This window comes from Branchiostoma lanceolatum, chromosome 2 (genome assembly GCF_035083965.1).
Source record: "Branchiostoma lanceolatum isolate klBraLanc5 chromosome 2, klBraLanc5.hap2, whole genome shotgun sequence".
NCBI lineage: Eukaryota > Metazoa > Chordata > Leptocardii > Amphioxiformes > Branchiostomatidae > Branchiostoma > Branchiostoma lanceolatum.
Genome location: NC_089723.1, coordinates 38,840,597 through 38,861,056, shown reverse-complemented (window position 1 = coordinate 38,861,056; position 20,460 = coordinate 38,840,597). Strand labels below are relative to the sequence as shown.

At 41.1% G+C, this 20,460-nt stretch overlaps 2 protein-coding genes across 15 annotated transcripts in view; one reads left to right on the top strand and one right to left on the bottom strand.

Annotated features, from left to right (window-relative positions):
• Positions 1-486: 486 nt before the first annotated feature.
• LOC136427062 (chromatin assembly factor 1 subunit A-B-like) lies at positions 487-13,534 on the bottom strand. The gene is made up of 18 exons (XM_066415780.1): positions 13,296-13,534; positions 12,817-12,876; positions 11,150-12,222; positions 10,783-10,836; positions 10,254-10,495; positions 9,792-9,873; positions 9,203-9,280; positions 8,618-8,740; positions 8,224-8,312; positions 7,751-7,913; positions 7,290-7,367; positions 6,692-6,796; positions 6,166-6,339; positions 5,442-5,559; positions 4,858-5,037; positions 4,394-4,544; positions 3,707-3,912; positions 487-2,878 (listed from the first exon to the last, which is right to left on the bottom strand). Exons 1-18 carry the CDS (start codon positions 13,363-13,365, stop codon positions 2,295-2,297), a joined length of 3,630 nt encoding a protein of 1,209 aa, XP_066271877.1. The 5' UTR covers positions 13,366-13,534; the 3' UTR covers positions 487-2,294.
• A 456-nt stretch (positions 13,535-13,990) lies between these two features.
• Positions 13,991-20,460, top strand: part of LOC136428986 (endophilin-A3-like) — a 56,781-nt gene continuing 50,311 nt past the window's right edge. For 8 of the 14 annotated variants that reach the window (XM_066418856.1, XM_066418855.1, XM_066418850.1 and 5 more), the window contains exon 1: positions 13,992-14,211. In XM_066418856.1, coding sequence (XP_066274953.1) covers positions 14,167-14,211 — 45 coding nt within the window. In that variant the 5' untranslated portion in view covers positions 13,992-14,166. Of the gene's footprint in view, positions 14,212-20,460 lie in introns of all 14 variants that reach the window. The other 6 variants (XM_066418848.1, XM_066418847.1, XM_066418846.1 and 3 more) reach the window with 2 other exon arrangements.

The window sequence follows — 20,460 nt, the reverse complement described above, 5'->3', positions numbered from 1 at the left end:
CCGTCTGTCATCTTTCTTGTGGCAGTACTGACTGGTTCAACTTCGCACTGCAGCTAGGTGTCGCTGCTGCAATTTGAAGAATGCGGTCCCAAACGTGACTGAGCTTGTATCCCCACCAAACTGCAGCACGTGGTTGAACCAGTTCATATTTTCCTGGCCTGTGGAAGGTGACAGATGGCCACCAACTGACTACCTCTCAGCGCCATGACCACGAATTCAAGTCAACGTTTTGCCTGCTATGGTTTTCGAATGACTGGCAGCAGCATGTTCATTACAGTATGATGAATTTGATCACACAGTCCAAAATTGTAGTCGTTCGTCAACCAACTTCACAAGGAACGTTGTGGAAATACATCAATATCAATCTAGTTCATCTGTGCATTACTATCTAGTTACAATAGTTTGATACATGAACTACTAGATGCCCAGTTGATGGCCTTATATTCACCAAGCCGGACACTGCTCATAATAAAAAGATCAGTAGACTTGTAAAGAAAAACCTTTATTCTAAAAGCCATTTTCCCGTGCTTCAAGTCCATACAGACATTCATATGTGGAGAGGAAATTGGTCTCAATTTCAAATCATTGTATATTCTATGTATGCAACTTAGGCTTAGAAAAATGCTTCCGTTCCTGTAATCCAAGAGTCTGTAGAATGTACTATAAATCAACATACTTTTTACATACTTTCAGTGGTCTGGGATAGCATAATGAACTTGACATTCATTCCTGGACAAGGAATTGGTCTCAATATCACATCTTTTGGATATGCTATATATAATGTAAATGCAAACAGAAAGTGCACCATGTAACATGGGCGTTAAAAATGCTTCCCTTACTGTAACTGCCCAGAACAAAAGAGTCTGTAGTTTGTGCTATTGTCAGCATATACCAGTAGTCTGTTATCACACAATGAACTTGAGCAATGATAGCATCACTTTTTCCCTGGAAGGGACCCCCAAAATAAGTCTTTATGACAATCATCCCCATGTAAGGCATCTTTGTTGGACTAAGACTTGTCTTGGAAACACAACACAACTTTTTGCGGGAATGCAATGTTGTCATGAATAAGTACATTTGTACATATCTGTGTTCCAATTATCTCCTACACTTGGAAACGCTAACATCACATAACTAATTTGACATACAGAGATTATTGTTTCTTATTGTTTGTCACAGATTGACATTAGACATCCTGAGAAGCTAAAACATGTAGATGTAAAGTAGTGTAATATCTTTCTGTAAAGTATTGTGATATCTTTCTGAATAATGTACAGGCTCAATCTAATATATTTCACGGTTAGAAAGTTTATTAAGCTTTACTATATTGGTTAATTCTCAGTATCATCTATGTACAACTTCACAACTATGTCGGCAACATTTGCGAAGCCTGGTCATACAGTATACACTTGAAAAGAAAAGCATACCTGAACAGCTTATAAGGAATGTACTTGGATTCACTTAACACAATTCCGTTATATTTCAGTCAAATCTGTACAAGAGACCACCTCTAAATAAGGACCACCAGACCAATGTGGCCACCTTTTGGTGGTACCCTAGATAGTTTTTTGCCAAAAGGTGAAGCATTGAGAACCCTGTCTATAGTGACCATCTGTCCACATAGACCTGATGTTATCGGTCCTCTGAGTGGTCATCTTGGACAGGTTTGACGGTACATTGTTTATTGGACTATACTATACAAAACAAGACAGCACCAATACATGTATATTGCATTGTTTCTACATGGAGATCTTACTGCAGAGTTTGCATTAAGAAGGCACTCTAGCATATCACAGTCTCAACCCAACACTATTACACACCCTAATCTTTTGATAAATTGTACTCCTTTCCTTTTTAACCTTCTCCCTGCTGCCTAACCTTCTAACCAATACAAATTTGCTGCCAAAAGGCCACTTCAGCGGGGAGAATGTTAAGGTTATTCTCTTCTACACACAACTAAGCGCCAGCATCAAATGCACAAATTTCTATATTTTGAATAATCTGACAGATATTTAAAGTCTCCAAGATTGCCGTTGATGCAGGGTTTCAGACAGGGCTGCATACTGGTACTAGTGAAGTACCATGAAAATCATTCAGGTACAGGTCTAAAATACCAGATCATCAATGTACTGTTAATTAATGTTTCTGTCGTCATTGAAGAGTGAAGACCACAGGTTACTTAGTCAAACAGTTCAGGTACAGATCTAGACCTGTACCAAAACCTCTGTACCTGTACCTGATGTTACAGTAAGTTACGCAGCCCCGGTTCCAGAAGGTCTGCCATGCAGGATGTGTTACTGTGGAGTGACTTCCATTGCCTCCTGCTCTGCAGAGGTCTGAGGCTTTACACAACTGGTGTCTTGTGGTGTCCCTTCTTTTACAGGCAGGCCGTTAGCATCTCCAGATTTCTCAGAAACCTCTTGCCTTGCAGAGAGCTGAGGTTTGACTAGGCTGACGTCTTGCGGTGTCCCTTCCTTTACTTTCAGACCTTCAGATTTCTCAAGTACCTCCTTGAGTACACAGGAATTGCTACCTGAACTTGAGGAGGTACCTGTGGACTGACTGGCTGCCGACTTTGGTGGCGTGCTCATCTCCTCGACAAGCATGCAGTCTTCTTCTTCCGAATCCGCGTGGTACCCTGCATCCTCCTTCCCAGACTCCTTAACCTTCCCCGCTGCCTTCTTAAAGAAGTTGAGGATGCCGGCAGGCCCGGGCGAGGTAGTGGGCGTTGTTGGCGGCTTGTCTTGCTCCTTCTGCTGCTGAGGGCTCTTGAAGAGCGCCGCCGGAGACATCGGTTGGACAAACTGTCTGATGTTGGAGCCAGGGACGGACGGTGTTGCTGGTCTCTCATCTTTAGCTGGTGTCTCCTTCTTGGACCCTGCGGAACATGGAGTTGATTTTATTTATTATGGTGTATAAAATAATATACAGCCAGGGCTACCCAATTAGCCGCTGGCTACAATAAAGGGCTAGCCCTGGTAACTGGACAAAATACAATAAAAACCGTTACAATGCACATTCAAAGGTAACAATGCCCTGGCAGAACCTGGACTTGATCTTTATTATGCTGTAAAAAATAATATACAGCCAGAGCTACCCAACTAGCTGTAGGCTATCATGAAAGGCTAGCCCTGGTAACTGGACAATAAAAACGGTTACAATGCACATTCAAATGCTTAAACAGAGATACATGTAGCTTTTTACGTAGCTATTATCCAGATAGTATAGAAATTATACAAAGCAGGGAGTTATATGATATTATATTCATGTTATGTAAGTTACTTTGGTTTTGTATCACTTTGTGGTCCGCGTAACTTTATCTGTTATCTCTTGTTTATCTCTTGTAACTGTTTAAGAAAATAAACAAAGAAACAAAAACGTAGATAAAGGTTAGACATCCAGGTAATAAGACAGCGGATGCTGTCTGAAACGTCTTGACTGTTTCAAAATTTTATCCAGTTGCTTGAGTAACTATTTTGGGTGTAAAGAAACAAAAAACATTCATCTTAGATACGGAGACCTGTGTTACTAACCTGGAGTTTAGTAGGTTGTAACTGGACAAAATACAATAAAATATTAACAATGCACATTCAAATGAGTCCACAGAGAGGGTTAATTCAGTCCAGGGCACATTGAAAGAAAAACACCTTGTAGCCGATATGTACTCCCTGGTAAAATAACTAGACAAACAAACAAACAAACAAACCTGGAGTTGCTCCCTGAGACTTGGGACTGTCTGACTTCTGCTTGGTGACGTATGTCCACTTGTTGGGGACGGGGAGGTCCGTGATGCTGTGTTTGGTCTGCACCTCCTGGTGAACGTACCAGCAGGTCTTGTGGAAGTCCGCTCGCTTCTCCCGGACCGCGATGGCCATCATGGTCATCTCCAGCTGCCGTTTGGAGATGCTGTATCTAGGATTGAGGTGTTCAAAAATTTGTATTTCCTAGTTTCAAAAATTTGTATTTCCTAGTGTTCAAAAATTGGTATTTCCTAGACATACCGACTGATAAGCTTAGAAAAGGACAAGAAATAGTCATGGCTACAAGTACCAGACTGATCAACCTAGGATTGAGGTGTTCAAAAATTTGTAATTTTCCTGGAACAATCGTAGTGTGGAACTCATTATCGTCAAGTACTGTAACAATGCATGAGTTATATGTGCAAATTTTAGATGTGACAGGTTGTTCAGTGAAACATAACCAGCTGCTGCTGTGCCTGTGAATCAGTGTTACGCCGGAGGGTGATTATACTGGCTAGCTATACAGATACAGAAGCTTATGTGTTATGCCGAAGAGCGGTTATACTGGCTATACAGATACAGAAGCAGGTGTGTTACGCTGAAGGGCAGTTATACCAGCTATACAGATATAGATAAAGATATTAAATATGTACTTGTTCTGGGCGGTGGCAGGTGACGGATCAGCTGCGGGGGATGGTACACCTGGTTCTGAGACGGAGGACCCAGCTTGGAGCCCTGCCGTTTCGTTGCTGCCGCTCTGGTTGCTTGCACTGTCAGCTTCCTTCATCTCCACATCATCCGTTCCTGGTCACACGAAAACAGGAATTAGCTCATGATAACAAAAAGATAATGTAAATCAATCTACCTTTCCTGTGGCTTTATTTTGCAGTAGGAGGGAAAATGAGGCTTTGGGGGTGTTTCAAACTTTGCAAATTAAACTATTCTGTAGTACAGTAATCATACATTTGAAACAAATATTTGTGGTGACATGAGTTTGAAGTGGTTGCTGTGAAAACAAAACTACTATGACAGTTCTAAGATTAACATGTGTAACTCACTACAGGCTTGAAAATAGATACTTTGCACAATGCTAAATACAAGCAGATGACATGCGAACCTGATGGCACAGCTTCTGCTGTTTCCATGGCAACCTCTGCACCGTTCTCCGACTTGTCGTCAGTATTGTTTCCAGTTTTCTCTCCTCTCTGCTTGAGGTACCAGAACTCCCGGAACTCTCGCACGAGCAGCTTCATCCCCTTGGAGTTCCCGTGCATCAGTCGGATCAGATCGGGGAAGGCTGCAGACAAGAACACATTTTATGATTTTTAATTTTTATACAACTGTGCACTAAATGTTTAGTCATGTGAAAAAGCAATAGTGATCTTGAACCAGATGAGTTCACTGAAGAGCTAATCTTTCACTGGTCATGAAAGATTTACAGTATTCACAGGTTTATTGTACCGGACAAATTTCACGTGCTCTTTTCAACGAGTACAATGTATAGTGGACCATGGCTTAACGTCCTGTCCTAAGGACTGCAACCCTTTCCAGTGGCGTGCATGTCAGGTGAGCGACACAGCCGGGATTCGAACGCATGGTGGCAGGGTGGCTAACCACTGGACTACGCATGCTGCCTGGACTAGTCATCCAACAGTTAGAGTCAAAGGGGCTGTTTTACGTATGAACAAGGTGACTGTCTACCTTCTTCGGGTACAGGCTGTGCCTGGCGCTTTACTTTCTCCTTCTGCTTCCTTTCCACGGCTGCTATGCTCTCCTCTTGTCCGGCTACATGGATGGGCAGGGCGGCAAATGCACACACCTACGGGCAGGTAAGGGCAATGGAATTATCACACACATACCAAACCTCTGCAAAACAATCCAAACGATAAGTACATTGTGTAGAATTTGTCCTACACTGGGGCAGGTAAGGGCAATGGAATTATCACACACATACCAAACCCCTACAGCCACCATTTACTGTCATTTTCTTTTACAATGGTGGCTCTCTCAGTGACTGGGCACAGCTTTTCAGAGAGGTTCTGGTTATACACATACAAACAATACAACAATATCATATGTACAAGGCAAAAACAGATTTGTGCATCAAATATGTAAATCGTCAGCCATAATCCATTGCAATAAAAAAAGCATTGCTTCCTCAACTTTAAAAAAATCATTGGCCTTATCTTCTTTCCTAAATCTAGATTCTTGAAGTAGAAAAAGCATACCATACTAGTAGCTTGTATAACTAATAAGTTTTCTTGTCTCAGTTTCCTGTCAGGAACGATATCTAGCAGAGCCCTCTTGTGGAATATGTTGCAACTGCAGAATAAAAAACTTACCGGAAACATGTATTTGCAATGCCATAAATTTGCAGTGGGGAGGGAATAAAACGACACCAAACCTTTTAAGATTTTAAGTATACCTTGTATTCTTCTAGTGTCTTCCTGATGTCTGATTGGCTGTCCTTGGTGCTATCACATGACCACAGACACCCAATCACAACAGCCCTCATGTACTTCATCTGTTTCTTCATGTCGGCTTCGAACGCTCTCTGCCTGGCCAGCTCCTTAGCCTTACGGGCACTCGGGCTGGATGGCTGAAAGGGAAGTAGAGTTTTCTTTAAATCAATAATATCCACTTCCAAACATAGTACAGACACATAAGGAAAAGCAAAGGTCCCATAGCCTTTGAGGTTGTAAGAGCATCTGTATCTGTATCTATATAGCCGGTATAACTGCCATTCGGCGTAACACACCAGCTTCGGAGACACGGCGCAGCAGCAGCTGGTTATATTATGCTGAACGACCTGTCGTTTGTCTATTAGGCCTAGGTTACACTTGTGACACCCCCCTCCACTTGGACCTCTGGGAAGATCAGCCATGTATATAGCCTTTTCATGAAGAGGTTCAAACACTGAAACAAACAAACATTGAAACAAACAAACCAACCTCGTCCTCATCCTCACATCCCTCGTCCTCTGACAGATGACCGTGGGGCACGAAGAAGTCCTCCAGGTCTGAGTCCGCATCCTCGTCACTGTCATCCTTCTCTCCCTGTAATCATCACAAATCATGCATGTGACTTACTGATCGCTGCTTCACATTTTTGTAAGAATCTGCACCTTCTTTTTCTTTACAATTGGCTCAAGGTTTGGCCTAAGGTTTGCCCTTTTCTGAAAATATCAGTCATTCTTGCTAAGACATTTTTAGATAAGTTTTGTTCTTTGTGGAAATGCTCAATTTTGCACATTTATCTACTTACTTATTTCAACTTCAAAGTTGATTTCCAAGAGGGGCCAGTATATGCAGAACAAGACAGTGTCGTGGAGAAAACCGTGGACAATATTCAGTGGAGCAATATTTTTTTTTTTCCCTTCAACTTTCCAAAATTTACAGAGTTTGAAGAAACAAAAGTTGGTCTTGTAGCTGAAGGGGTATCCCTTACAGTTATTTTGCTTCAGAATTTCCTGGAACAGACAGTCACTAGCCTTGAGTCACTAGCAGGCTCGAATTGAAACCTTAAATATCCTGGGATGTGCCGCCTTACCTCAGAGTGGGAGATGCTTTCCCCCGGCTCCTCTTCTTCCCACTCATCATCACTGTCAAACTCATAGTCCAGCAGGTCCTGAAACACAACAGGTACATGGTGAAGAGCCTTTCCAAAAAAATCATACACAGCAAAAACAACATTCTGCACACAGAGAAGAACCAAGTAATAATACAGATTCCTATATCTTAATTCTTTTTAATGAGACTTCATGCATAACGTTATGTGATGGAACATTGATGCACTGGCAAATGGATAACGGAGCCAAAATGTAGCCTCTATACAGGCTAGCTTAAACCATGGTTGAATGAGAGAGCAGCACAAAAATGAAACCAACTGTTCTAGTTTCCATCGTATGCGGCCTCCATAGCAGAGTAAGGTGACAGACATTCCCGGTCATGGGGTCAATGTTCACAGGGAGGCATTGCTTTTGGTCTGTTTAAAGGTAAAATGTGTTGTACCTCGTCCTTCTTGAAGGGGTTCCTTGGGTTGAGCTGCTTGCTGGCCTTGTTCCATGTTCCGTAGTAGGCGGGGCGGTAGTTCTCGTGGAACTGCAGCAGCTTCATGCGTACACGCCGCGTCTTGGGGGTGGACTCCACCAACATCATGTCATCAGCCTCCTCACTGGGCAGGAGGGTCATGATATCAAGTTAGGATCACTAGCACTGAACAGTGCCCAATTATCAGACACAAAAACCTTAATCTCCAATGGGATGAAAATGCAGTATATTGTGCTTCATTGAAAAACAGTTTATCGCAAACCTTGCAAAGATTTATGCAACCCCAAACTTGTTTCCAATCACGTCATTTAACCCCCTGAAATGCCCTTTCTGCATTTTGAGAGGCATATCATAAACGTTTGATTATCTGTAGTATGTACACAAAATAAGTTTGTTTTGAAATTACAGACTTCCTTAAAACAGTCAGTTCTCACCTGTCAGGACTTGGCCTGGGGAAGGTTCGACCACCTGTCTTTGGGACGTGCTGCTTCTTCAACTCATCCAAATACAACTCAGCACAGCTCTGAAGAAGGACAGGGAAGAGCAATTTCATACAACCATAAGGCACAACAGCACAAAAGCAAGTCTACATGGATTCAACAGGACTTCAATCATGTCATCTGTATCTTTCTTACATTTTGTCTGTATCTTCTAGGCCGAGTATCATCCTGTTTAGTTACAGACTCTGCCTTCACGTGAAGGCAGAGCCTGGAACTAAACAGGATGACATTCAGGCTAACCTCCATCTTCATGACCTCAATGAAAAGTGTACAGTTGGCTGATTTGAGTTTCTCATGAATAAAGAAAGGCTCGAACAAACAAACAGACCTGTTCCTGCAGCCCTTTGTCCACCGCTGTCAGATCGAGGTTCTCCACACGAACGAGCGGCGCCAGCTTCATGTCCTTCTTCACCTCAAATGGCATGAAGGCCCCCACAGGCAGTTGCTCCTCCTGGGGAGAGAGAGGGTAAGTGACGAGTTTAAAATATAGTACAGTGAAGCAGACTTTTTAAACTGGGGTGAAACATGGTGCTTTTTCAACTAGCTAGTAGTACATGTAGTACAATGCTGCTTCCCCTGTTCTCAACACGTGTGTTGGGTTTTATGTGAAAAGGGTTGACTATTGAAGCTCCAGCATACACAGCTTTTCGTCACCATACGAAATTACAATCGCAATCCCTTACAAGCTGAGGCCAACCCTGGGATTGAAGCCCTAACCACAGAATTTGATCCATATGGCAAAGCAGCGGGATGGCAATAGCAGGGGCTTTACCCTAGGCTCTGCCGCAGTTTGCAAAATCTCTAAAAAGAGCCGCAGACTGAATATGCAAGCACTCCATATTATGAGTTTCATGTTATGCATATCTACATGTACCTTCAGGAAATGTGCGGGAATGTACATGTCGAAACTTACCTTCGTTTCTGCTGGGTCAACCTTGGGCTTGAAAAAGAAGCTCTGGAAAGCTGCTTTGACTTTCTGTTGCTTGCGCACCTGTAAGGAATGCACTTGGGATGTGAGTAGGTGTGAGTAACCAGGGTTCTCCCTAAAGAATCGTACAGTGGCGCTCCTCCATCCTGTTCTAATCCCAGCTCCATCCTGTTGATTTTCAAAGTTAGGGCATTTTTTTCCAATTTTTACCCAGCAAAGCCTGTAATTTTGCTCAAAACTAGAAATTTGAGGTGTAAAGCTGAAGTTGCAGAAAGTAACTTCCATTATGTCTGAAAAAGGCAGAAGGCAACATCCGCTCTCCTTTTGAGAGTTGTGCGCCCCCCTCCAGACCTCCCTGGCGACACGTATCCTGTGCACGGCACCCTCCCTCCATCCTGCTATATATTTCTGGGGAGATCCCTGAGTAACCCAGTTGTTTTTGTACAAGTTCTTAAGATCCTAGCCTACAAATGTTACAACTGCAGTGACTATTCATAAAAACAGACTTAACACTGCTGTTCTATTAGGGACATGATGTCTCACATCCGTGATTGTCTATAAAAAAAACTGTTACCTTTTCTTCTTCTGCTTTCTTCTTTTCATCCTCCTGTCTCTGTTTTTCCTCTTCTTTTTTCTTCTTCTCTTCTAACTTGGCCCTGGAATAAAAATAAGGACATATGCTTTTACTGTCATGAGCAATACACCAAGTGTACTATCTAAAGACCCTGTCACACATAGCCAACCATGGATGGAAGTTTGTCTTGAGTAAGATTATCTGTGGTTGGCCAATGGCAGTTTGTTGGCAAAGTTGCCTGTGTAAGCTATGAATTTTGAAAAATGAAACATGGGAAAGTCATATTCTGCTTGGATGCGATTGTAGCAGTGAACTGGAGCTAGAATAGGATGGACTCCAACTTATTGCCAAGTCAAGTCCAACCTTCATTGGGGAGTGGATGGGAGCAAAGTTGTGGAAAGGTCCTGAATGTGTGACTACTTCATCTTTTTGCTCTTAGAAGAGCTGACAATGTTTACTTACTCAATGGCCTCCTGTTTCTTCTTTCTCTCTTCCTCTTTAACCTTCAGTTTTTCCTGTCGTTCCTTTTCTTCCGCCTCCTTCAGTTTCTGCTTCTCTTGTTCCTTCTGCTTTTTCTCCTCTTCCTTCTTTTTCTTTAGCTCTTCCTTCTCGAGCTCTTTCTGCCGTTTGGCCTCTGCACGAAGTCGTTCCTTCTCTGCCTTTTCTTCGTCCTTTATCCTCTGCTTTTCCAATTTCTCTTTCTCCTGTTCACAGGATTTGGAAGTTTATCAGAGAACATATCACCCCGTGTGATACAACTCTAGAACCGCATGTCACGGATAGTTATCACACAGTCCGGAACACCCGTATCAGGCCCAGGTATGACAAAAAGACCAGAAAAATGGCATAATTTATGTGAAACAACCAATGAATTAAATAGGTCCTGGATTGAAACCTGATAAATATCTATTTTTGTGATTAACAAAGAGAACTTGACATAAAGAAAGCAAACAACTTTCAAAAACTGCATTTAAGAAAACTATCATTTTACCTTTTCTTCCCTTTTCCTCTGCAGGTTAGCTTCCTTGGCCAGCTGTTTGGGAGTCTGTAGGAAATCATATATATCATCATACACGTAAAAATAGTGACAGAAAAAACAAAAGGTAACCCAATTTGTAGAAATTGAAACTTCAATAGGATTTAATTCTTGCAACTAGGCTTTAAAAATACAACTGTAAACTAGAAATGTTTGCATTGGTCTTATTTTCACTTTTTGTGGTGAATTCTTATTGTGAAATCATGACACCGAAAGTATGTGTTATGTATGTCTATCGTACTATAAACTGTTCAACCGCAAACATTAAAAAGCTTCTTTCAAATCAAGCCCCTGAGAATATAAATGAATTTATAGTACTCACCTTGACTCTAGGCTTGGTGGATGGTCCCTTAGGTGATGTAAAGGATGGTGTAGGAGGCGACGTGATCTTTTCGCCCGAGGCTTCTCCAACTTTTGTCGTACTTTTGACTGGGCTGCTGTCACTGGCACTTCCTTCAGGTTTGCCAAGCACAAGACTGACAACTTCGGCAATATCCTCGTCGGTGTATTGAGGAGGTCCATCAGTAAGCACAACACTGACAACAATATCCTCCTTAGTGCATTCTTCATCTTCTGCCAAGTCCTTGCTTTCCTCAGCCTTCCTGTCTTCTGTATACTTGAACATGTCCAGAATGGATCTCGATGCGGGACTAGTTTCCTTATGTACAGGAGGTGGGGCTGTGGTCTGGGTGCTGGACACAGCCTTGTTGTTGGAAGTGTTCGGAGACCGGTCAGTCTTGCTGGCTGCAGGTTCCTCCTCAGACTGGGTCTCTGTCACCTCAACTGAACTCACGGCTGAGCTCTGTACGACGGATTCGATGGCCAGTCTGATGGTGTCCGACTCCTGAATGTCTGATTTGCCGTCGTTCTTCTGCAAACTTGTGTCCACAGAAGGGCCTTCGGTACAGCTTCCTGCAACAGCTTCTTGCACCTGAGCGGTACTGATGGGAGAAGCTTGTTTACCAGTCGTTTCATCCTCCGCATCACTGTCTGTCATGGTGAGATCGATCATCATGGCTTCATCCTCGTTTGATGTTGACACTAGCGGCTGCTGAGTCGTCTGCAGAAAACTGTCGATGGTTTTAGCCTTTTCGTTCTTAGCGGCATGCTTGATTGCCGGGGACTTTGTCGCCGGAAACATCTCCGAACTTGAGCTGACTTCATTCTCTCCTTCGTCAACAGATTTGGTGGCATTCTCGACAGTCGGGGCCTTGGACTTTTCCTTTAGCTGTTGGTTGCTGACTTTTTCAGCGGACTTGAGAGGGGAGTGGGTGGATAACTTGGGAGTTTTGGGAGAAGCCACTTCTTCGTTGCTATGCTTCCTTTTCTTTGTATTTGGGGTATTTGGAGACATTGGTCCGTTGAGTGGAGATACCACCTTGAACGGAAGACGAGCTGGCAACAGAAGTACAGGGAAAAAAAGTGTTTTTATAATAATCCTGCTTTTTTTCTACTTAATATTCTTGATGCCCTTCAGAAGACAGGACTTGTCAACTTCAATTCATGCCACTTCAGATCTATGGATTGGGTGGAGAGTAACAGCGACATAATGAGATCTATGGATTGACTTGAAACTAAAGATTTAGAAATGACAGACAATGCTGAACATATTCCAAGCAAAAAAATTGCGATCATGCAGTGCAGATTTGTCCATAATAGATATTTGCTAGAAAAGACTACTACTAGTATGCCATGCTTGACAAAGCAATCCTTACATGAGGCTATTGTCTAATAACAAAGAACAATTAACATTAATGGTAACATGAACAATGTCAAGCAAACAAAACAATGGAAGCCAGCAGAACTCTTTTGAAAACTTGTTTTAGAAATGTTACAAACTAACTTTATGAGACATAACTGTTATGTCTAAAACTCCCACTTCATTAAAACTCTCATCATCATCATCATCATCATCATCAGATTTAATTAAAAAAGACACTCAGCTGTAGGGGTCCAAGAATATTTGAGAATGTTGGGAAACCGTGTTACCTTGTTTCAGCTTCTTATTACTGGGAGGGCTGGTCAGGAGGTTTTTCTCCTGGCTTCGACCTGAAACAACAAAAATTCATAAACATGATCAACTTTAAATGACAAAGGAGTAAAAACTCGATAACGCTGTGATCAGCTTGGTTCTCAATCAGACAACCCTTTTTACGTCAATATGAAGTGCACCGACCGTACTAAAATCCTTCAAATTATGCGCGCCAAACTGCAACGAATGAGAAAGAAACTGGCGTTGAATCTCAGCTGTGGAAATAAACATTTAAAAAGGGCTACTGAAAAAGTTTAGACTTGAAAAGACGAGAATCGCCATAAAAGATAGAATTTCCTAACATATAGTGCGCCAAACACAATCGTATATACTTGATTATGCGATTTTTGATTCAATTTAAGACATCTTTGACTGAGGTCACAAATCTTGGCAGATGTAAATTTGTAGAAAATGGCGGAAAATCTCATACTCTCACCGTCAGAAACCTTCTCGGCCTTACTATCGCCCATCTTCGGCGGGTTCTGCGGCATACACTCCCCCAGCATCTTCGCGAGGACCTCGCAGTTTGGTTCCAGACAACGAGGGTGGAAAAAAGTGGGAAAATTTCATCAATTTGAGCAGAAAACGAGGGAGAATGTTTAGTATTGCTGACTACCTTCCTACTACTTCGAAATTGGCGGGAAGGAGTACTGGGGAGATGTCACCTCGCTTGTCATTGGTCAGATTTGGTCATGTGATCAAAATATCGCAGCGTCTCTAGAAGAGTGCATTATAATATAGGTGTTGTGGTTAATATTCTTTTATATTAAAGCATATTAGAGATAGAATGCAAATTGTTATACATAAATAATTGTTATAATTATTGTTTTAGATAACTTTCTAATGATTTTCTTTCTTATTGACGGCTCTAAGCGTACTATATATACTTTTAGTTGGACTGTGTACTACCTAAAATAATGAATGCACTCGCCTGATAAATTGGCGAGCTCGCATAGAAACGCTAACAGATGGTATATTAAATCCCTCATAAATTCTACTTCAGAAACATGAAATATATTGTAACTGATAAAAGCTATCCCTATATACAGGTATAAGATCTGATATCGTGAAACTAATCTTTCATCAGGAATTTTAGGCTTGGATGTTGTGTGCATATCCGGTTCGGTGACGTCAGAGGCACTTCCTACTTCCGTTCGACCTCCAGGTCTGAGATCGGGTGAAGTGAAGAACTGCTGCTCAGGAGCTGTGGAGGAACGTCCTGTCATTGTCAGGGATTCACAACAAACCACGGCTCGGACGGACCTTTCTTACTACACGCGGCAGTAGTCTAGAGTACAGCCGACACCATGTCGCTGGCCGGGTTAAAGAAACAACTGAATAAAGCCAACCAGGTAGGTGGAAAATCGGACAGTTAGAATCGGGTTGCTTGACCAGTGCAGGGGGAATTCTGTTGATATGCAGCCCGTTTCTCCTCCCGACTTTGGACCCAGCCCGCTCTGTGTACGGGAATTTCCTCTCTTGTGGCTGGCTGTATCCGGCCTTTCCCTTTGGAAACATCCCGTGGCCCCGTTCGCTCGTACCGTTATAATCCGCTGAAGGGCAAAATGTGGGATGGACCCATATATTGGATTCCCTCATCACGGTTTGATTGTTTTGAATTGACGAGGATGACGATGCGTCATTCTGTTCGCTGTAAATTGATCTGGGTTCACTGTCCTTTATTTCTGTGTCTTGCCTTAGCAACACACACCCAGACATTGTTTAAAGCAAGGTGGTCTCCTTATTACCTCCTTGTTCAAAGCGAGGGTTTAACTGTTTATGTGTGTGTTTAGCTGTGTGTTTAGCAATCCATTAGACGTTACCAATAGTGTGATAATTGGACATTATGCAGAGATGTTCCATATAATCTTATTTGCAGTTTACTTCAGGGGCTTGACATTCATGATTCCCAGGTTGTAGTAGAAAGGAAAGGGGCCCAGATGGTGATATTGACACCACAGCTCACCATCTGTGGGTCAGAGATATCACTGAGAAAGCTAGCATGAGCCAGGATGTTGGCCTGATGATATTATGTATAACGTTAGATCTAGGAGTACAGTATTGCACATATCATTACTTACTGTAAATTCATTTATTTTCGTGGGTACTTAATTTCGAAGTAGAAGGTTCTTGTGATGTTCTAGGTTTGCAGTTGAAACGATTTTGCACTTCAGTAGTAATACGTGATCGGAAATATGTATTCACTGAGTCATGATGAATTTGATGAGTTAGAGAACTCACATCTAGAAAACAGCGAATATAAAACCACTACAAACATTTCAAGATTTACAGTTTAAAATAATTCAGTACAGTCGTAATACATCGGAAATGTATATTTGCAGTGGAGAGATCACCGCAAAAATCATGAAAATAAAACCACTGCGAAAGTTTGAAGATTTACAGTATGAAAGATGAGGCTATCCCCCTCCCACCATGTCTATGATGTTATGTTATGCTTTGCCTGCGTGCCTTGTCACTTAGTAACTCACACCTAATTTTCCCTGGAATCTAACATAACCTTGCACAGATGGGGACAAATTTCTAACTGATTACACATACCCTTCTGGTCCCACAAGGGATACCGTAGATACCTTTAAGTTTGCCAGGATTTAATTTTGCAGCACGGAAAAAAATTGAGTATTCGCGATGCTTTTAAACTTTGCAGTTGAATCAGGAGGGTAGGCGGGCAGAAGACAGACCAAGCATTTTCAAAGTTTGCTTTGAAGAGGTCACTGCTAATATGAAGAACAATAAACCATCGCAAAAAATTCACCCTATTGAATTGGTTTGCAACAAGGCTGTTAGAGAAAAAAATGAAAGCATATTTTCAGTTGAACTTGGGCGATAACTCATGTCCCTGATTGTTCCATTGACGTCATGACAGTATGGGATTCACAGAGAAATTTGTATTCTAGAATTTGTAGAGTCCGTACGAAAAACGTTGTGCGACAAATCTGTCTTTTTCCTTTTATTGCCTCATTGTGGCATGAATGTTTAAGCATATTTTCCGTTGAACTTGGGTGATAACTCATGCGCCTGATTGTTCCGTGGGGAATGATAGACCATAGAAACGTGATCTTGATGAAAAGGAGGCGCCTCTGTGACATTGAATTGTGCGGAACAGAAAATCAATATGGCCACAGGTGCTTGGTATTCTTCATGGGGTCTCCCTGGGGACTGGTGCATTTCCTCTGCGCAGCAACAGAGAAACATTCCTATATGCACAGAAAATCTAATGTTCATTAGTCGTTTAGTACGAGTGCGAGACGGGAATCGAGAAAAGATTTCCTCTGCGCAACAGAAGAGAAACATTCCTATATGCACAGAAAATCTAATGTTCATATGAATATCAAAGCATAGTAGAGATAAAATACAAATTGTTCTACATAAATTATTGTTAAAGTTATTTATTTGACAACAGTGTAATGATTTTCTTTCTTACTAACGGCTCCAATCGTACTATATATTTTGTAGTTGGACTGTGTACTACCTAAAATAATGAATGCACTCGCCTGATAAATTGGCGAGCTCGCATAGAAACGCTAACAGATAATATATTAAATCTCTCATAAATTCTACTTTAGACACATGAAATATATTCTAACGGATAAAAGTTATCCCTATATACAGGTATAAGATCTGATATCGTGAAATCAATCTTTCGTCAGGAATTTTATGCTTGGATGTTGTGTGTATATCCGGTTCGGTGACGTCAGAGGCACTTCCTACTTCCGTTCGACCTCCAGGTCTGAGATCGGGTGAAGTGAAGAACTGCTGCATTAGTCGTTTAGTACGAGTGCGAGAAGAGAATCGAGAAAAGATTTCCTCTACGCAACAGAAGAGAAACATTCCTATATGCACAGAAAATCTAATGTTCATTACTCGTTTAGTACGAGTGTGAGAAGAGAAACGAGAAAAGATTTCCTCTGCGCAACAGCAGAGAACATTCCTACGTGCATGCATAGAAAATCAAATTTTCTGTAGTCATTTGATACAACTGTATCTATGTGTACAACTGCATGATATTGTTATTATTCTGATATTGTAAAAGAAAGAGAAACGACATGCCTGTACGATTTGTATATTTTTTATTAATTTTGCAGGTTACTGTGTCGAGTCTGTCGACCCTAAAATAATTGCTGAATCACTCTTGAGCAATATTGATAGCCAAGTCATAATCTTATGCTAGACTACATCATATGTAGTACATGTGCTACATGTAGCTGAGAATATATAGCCGGTTATATTGGACGTATTACTCAGCCATTATCACATAACTTGTTTTAACCTATAAAGGTTTATGACAAAACACAGCAGATGCTATCTGAAACGTCTGTTTCAAAATTTTATCCAGTTGTTTGAGTAACAGTTTTTGGCATTTATTGCTATAGTTGGTAGTAGACATATATTTTAAAAGATTGATAGTTGTCTTACACATTGATCATGAGTAAATATGAGTCAAAATTGTCTGAAAATAAAGATAACAACACTGGAATTCTCCACCCTTGGTGGATAATGTTAAAACCATTTGGGTATGTGGATTTGATTGCCTCCCCAGATTTATGTTCCTATCAGTTACTGTGTTCTGGAGAGTTATTAACCATCCTATCCATGGAGCCTGAGTCATAAAATATGAAAAACATTAATCATGTTAGACTACATTGCCGAAGGCCAGAAATATGTCGGGTCTGCATTTTCTCAAGTTAAAACCCATGTATCATTTCAGGGCTAGAAGTACTGGGTGCATATTCACTTTTGTGCTGTGCACCTAGATATTTTTGTAATGATAGTATCATAAGTATGTAGTATATTCTTGACATTTAAAGGCATCCAGAGCATTTTATTTGGCTTGAAAATTGGAAATATTGTAGTTGCTGTAATCTTTATGAAATTGTCATTTAATGCCACTGTTAACCACATTTGCGCGATGATTACATGTTACAAGCGCTCAAAAGCCACGCGAAAATAAGCTACACAATGATCCCTTTAGTTTCACGCGCCTAGTGTAATTAGACTGAAACAGAACTCAAAACGGTTTTTTCGTCGGTAATAGACCGTTCCCGTCGAACACCATCTAGAACCCCGTTCTATTTGGAACACCTTCGTCAAAAACAGCGCTAGTGGGACAGAAATGACAAGCAGGGTATGTATACATGTAACGTTATATCTGGGACAGATTTCTCACTGCATTGGCTCCATGAATACCCAGGAAAAAATCGAAATGAAAAAGAAAACATCTCAGGCACTCAAGGGGACGGAGTTTACATAACACACTGCCAACTACTACCAAGTCCGTTTCTCATGTACTTGTGCGTTATTCTGGTGTTCGACTGGAACGGTCCATTCTCTGCAAGTTCCGGCGACGGGACATCACGTTCCAAAAAGTCGGAAAATTTGAAAAAAAAAATGGTGGCGCTGACAGCGCTTGGATTTTCTATCAGTGCTCAACACACAACGACATCGCATCTTTGCTCCTTGAATGTCGATGTGTAATGGTATAGTGTTATTGAAACTTACTATGTGTAGAAATGGTTAAAAAATAGTTTTTTAATTTGAGTTTGAAGCCACATAAAGTGCTCTGGGTGCCTTTAAGTATCAACAGATCATAAAGATTTTTTTGTAAATTTGAAGTCTAATATCAGAATCAAGTTCTGCCGAGAGGCAGTAAGGTTTTGTATATCATATGCTGTGCACCCAAATTTCTTTCCTGTGCATCTGATTGTTAAGATTAACATTAGGTGCACCAGTGTATCTATAACCAAAAATGAATTTTGGGCCCTGTATAGTGTATTTGGAACTCACGAGTTCAAATCGACCAAAAAGTCACAGCTTTCCCTTTTGTTGATGAGCAGGGGGCATCACTGACACCCACACACAGCTTTAGACATGCAGCCAACATTAGACATATTTTGTGTGACTATCATGCGTACTTGTTGGCACCCTTTACCATCTTTTTACAGGGGGATCAAAGAAAGTTTTAAGGTGTTGATCTTTTAAAGATTGAATGCAGATAAGGGAGATCCCAGCTGTTGGACTGATGCCGATAAGGGCACAGAGCATCTGTTTCAGTCAAGGTCACTGATGAATGCTTCCAGATTGATCGTCTTTGGTTCTTTCGCACAATGTAAGGTACGACATGTGTGTAAATGATTGATTATGCTGCTATGGTCCACCATCAGATGCTTGAAAATAGTAAAAAAAGTAGGGAATCGGTCTAGAATTTGTATGATTTTTACTGTCAAATTATGGTCACACTAATTTCATTTTTATTTCAGAAAAATGTTGAATAAGATACATTTTGTACATGAAGAAGAAAACTTGAGACAAAGATTGTAATTTTGCATCTACAAAAAGAAGCATCTTTTTCAAGGATTAGAACTGTCCTTGTCCTTGTATAGGGTAAAGTTTGCGCACTATCTTTGCCTGCAAAGGTGTAGAAAGTACAAAGGGCAAAGTGTTTAATAAGTCCCAACATTTTTGTCAGAAAGGATTTTGCACCTACACAAAGAAGCCATGTCTTCATTCATTCATAATTTATTTCATCCTAAAAAGAACTGGGTAGCTGTCCGGATCCTTGTCCTTGTATGGGTTAAACTTTATATACTTTTTCTGTCAGCAAAGGTAAGTGTAGTCGAGAGGTTCTGTGTTCAAAAATCAAAGGGCAAAGTATTTAGTAATGGATAGGGTGTCCAGTAAACACCAGTGCTGAACTTTGCCAACCCTCTGTTATCAGGTGTTGAAACAGTGCAGCAGCCCAGGCAAGGCTGGTGTTTGGTAGATCTGTTTTATATATGCTGTTGTCTTGTTTGCACAAAGTTACAGATAACAGACTGTAGGTGGTATACACACTTTATTGATTTGACACTGCAAGTGTTATGTTTGTGTCCTAAAGAAGGGGACTGCTCTGTTTGGTGTGTCAGGAAGAAACCTTGTACAAACTTGTTAAAAGATTGTGTAAAAACATTTGAATCATAAAACATTTGTATCGTAAGAAACTATCGTAGAACTAAGATTGTCACAAAGTTGCCTGCCTATTTGGGTTTCTTATAAAAGAAAGATGATGATGATGATGATTAAAGAAATGTATATGGCAATGGGCCATGAGGGACTTCAGAAGGATCTGAATAAAGGGGATCTGCACTTGGAGCTTAGATACTTTAAAAAACAGTCAAGATAATCACTGAGAGACAAAAGTTGAAAGAAAGAGAAAATGATGAAGTAGTGTTAACCTTCTCCCTGCTGCTTAACCCCATAACCTATTCAAATTTGGTACCTAATGGCTATTCAAGCAGGGAGAACGTTAAAAGAAATCCATGTACAATGTTGTGAAGCAAAGTCTATATTTCTGCCATTGTTAATGTTCCAAACCTTTGTACACTACCGGAGCACAGACAGCTGTGCTACGTGTTTTACTGCAGAATCAATATGAGAGTCAGACTTTGGTACTTCGATCTTGGACTTTTGCCTTTTAGCTCTGGATTTGTATTGGTTACAGCAACTTATTGGGTTAGGCAGCAGGGAAAAGGTTAAACAGAATTGGCATTGACAGTTTGCAACATCTTGTTCCTCTGATCGAAGTACTACATTTTTTGTAGTATTAC

Bases quoted from the DNA above. Each gene is read 5' to 3' on its own strand.
- LOC136427062 (XM_066415780.1), bottom strand. From the start codon at position 13,365: ATGCTGGGGGAGTGTATGCCGCAGAACCCGCCGAAGATGGGCGATAGT. The intron at 9,281-9,791 runs GTAACAGTTTTT...CATTCCTTACAG, and splicing joins AGAAAGCAGAAGAAGAAAAG to GTGCGCAAGCAACAGAAAGT. The intron at 2,879-3,706 runs GTTTGTTTGTTT...CATGTTCCGCAG, and splicing joins GTCTCAGGGAGCAACTCCAG to GGTCCAAGAAGGAGACACCA.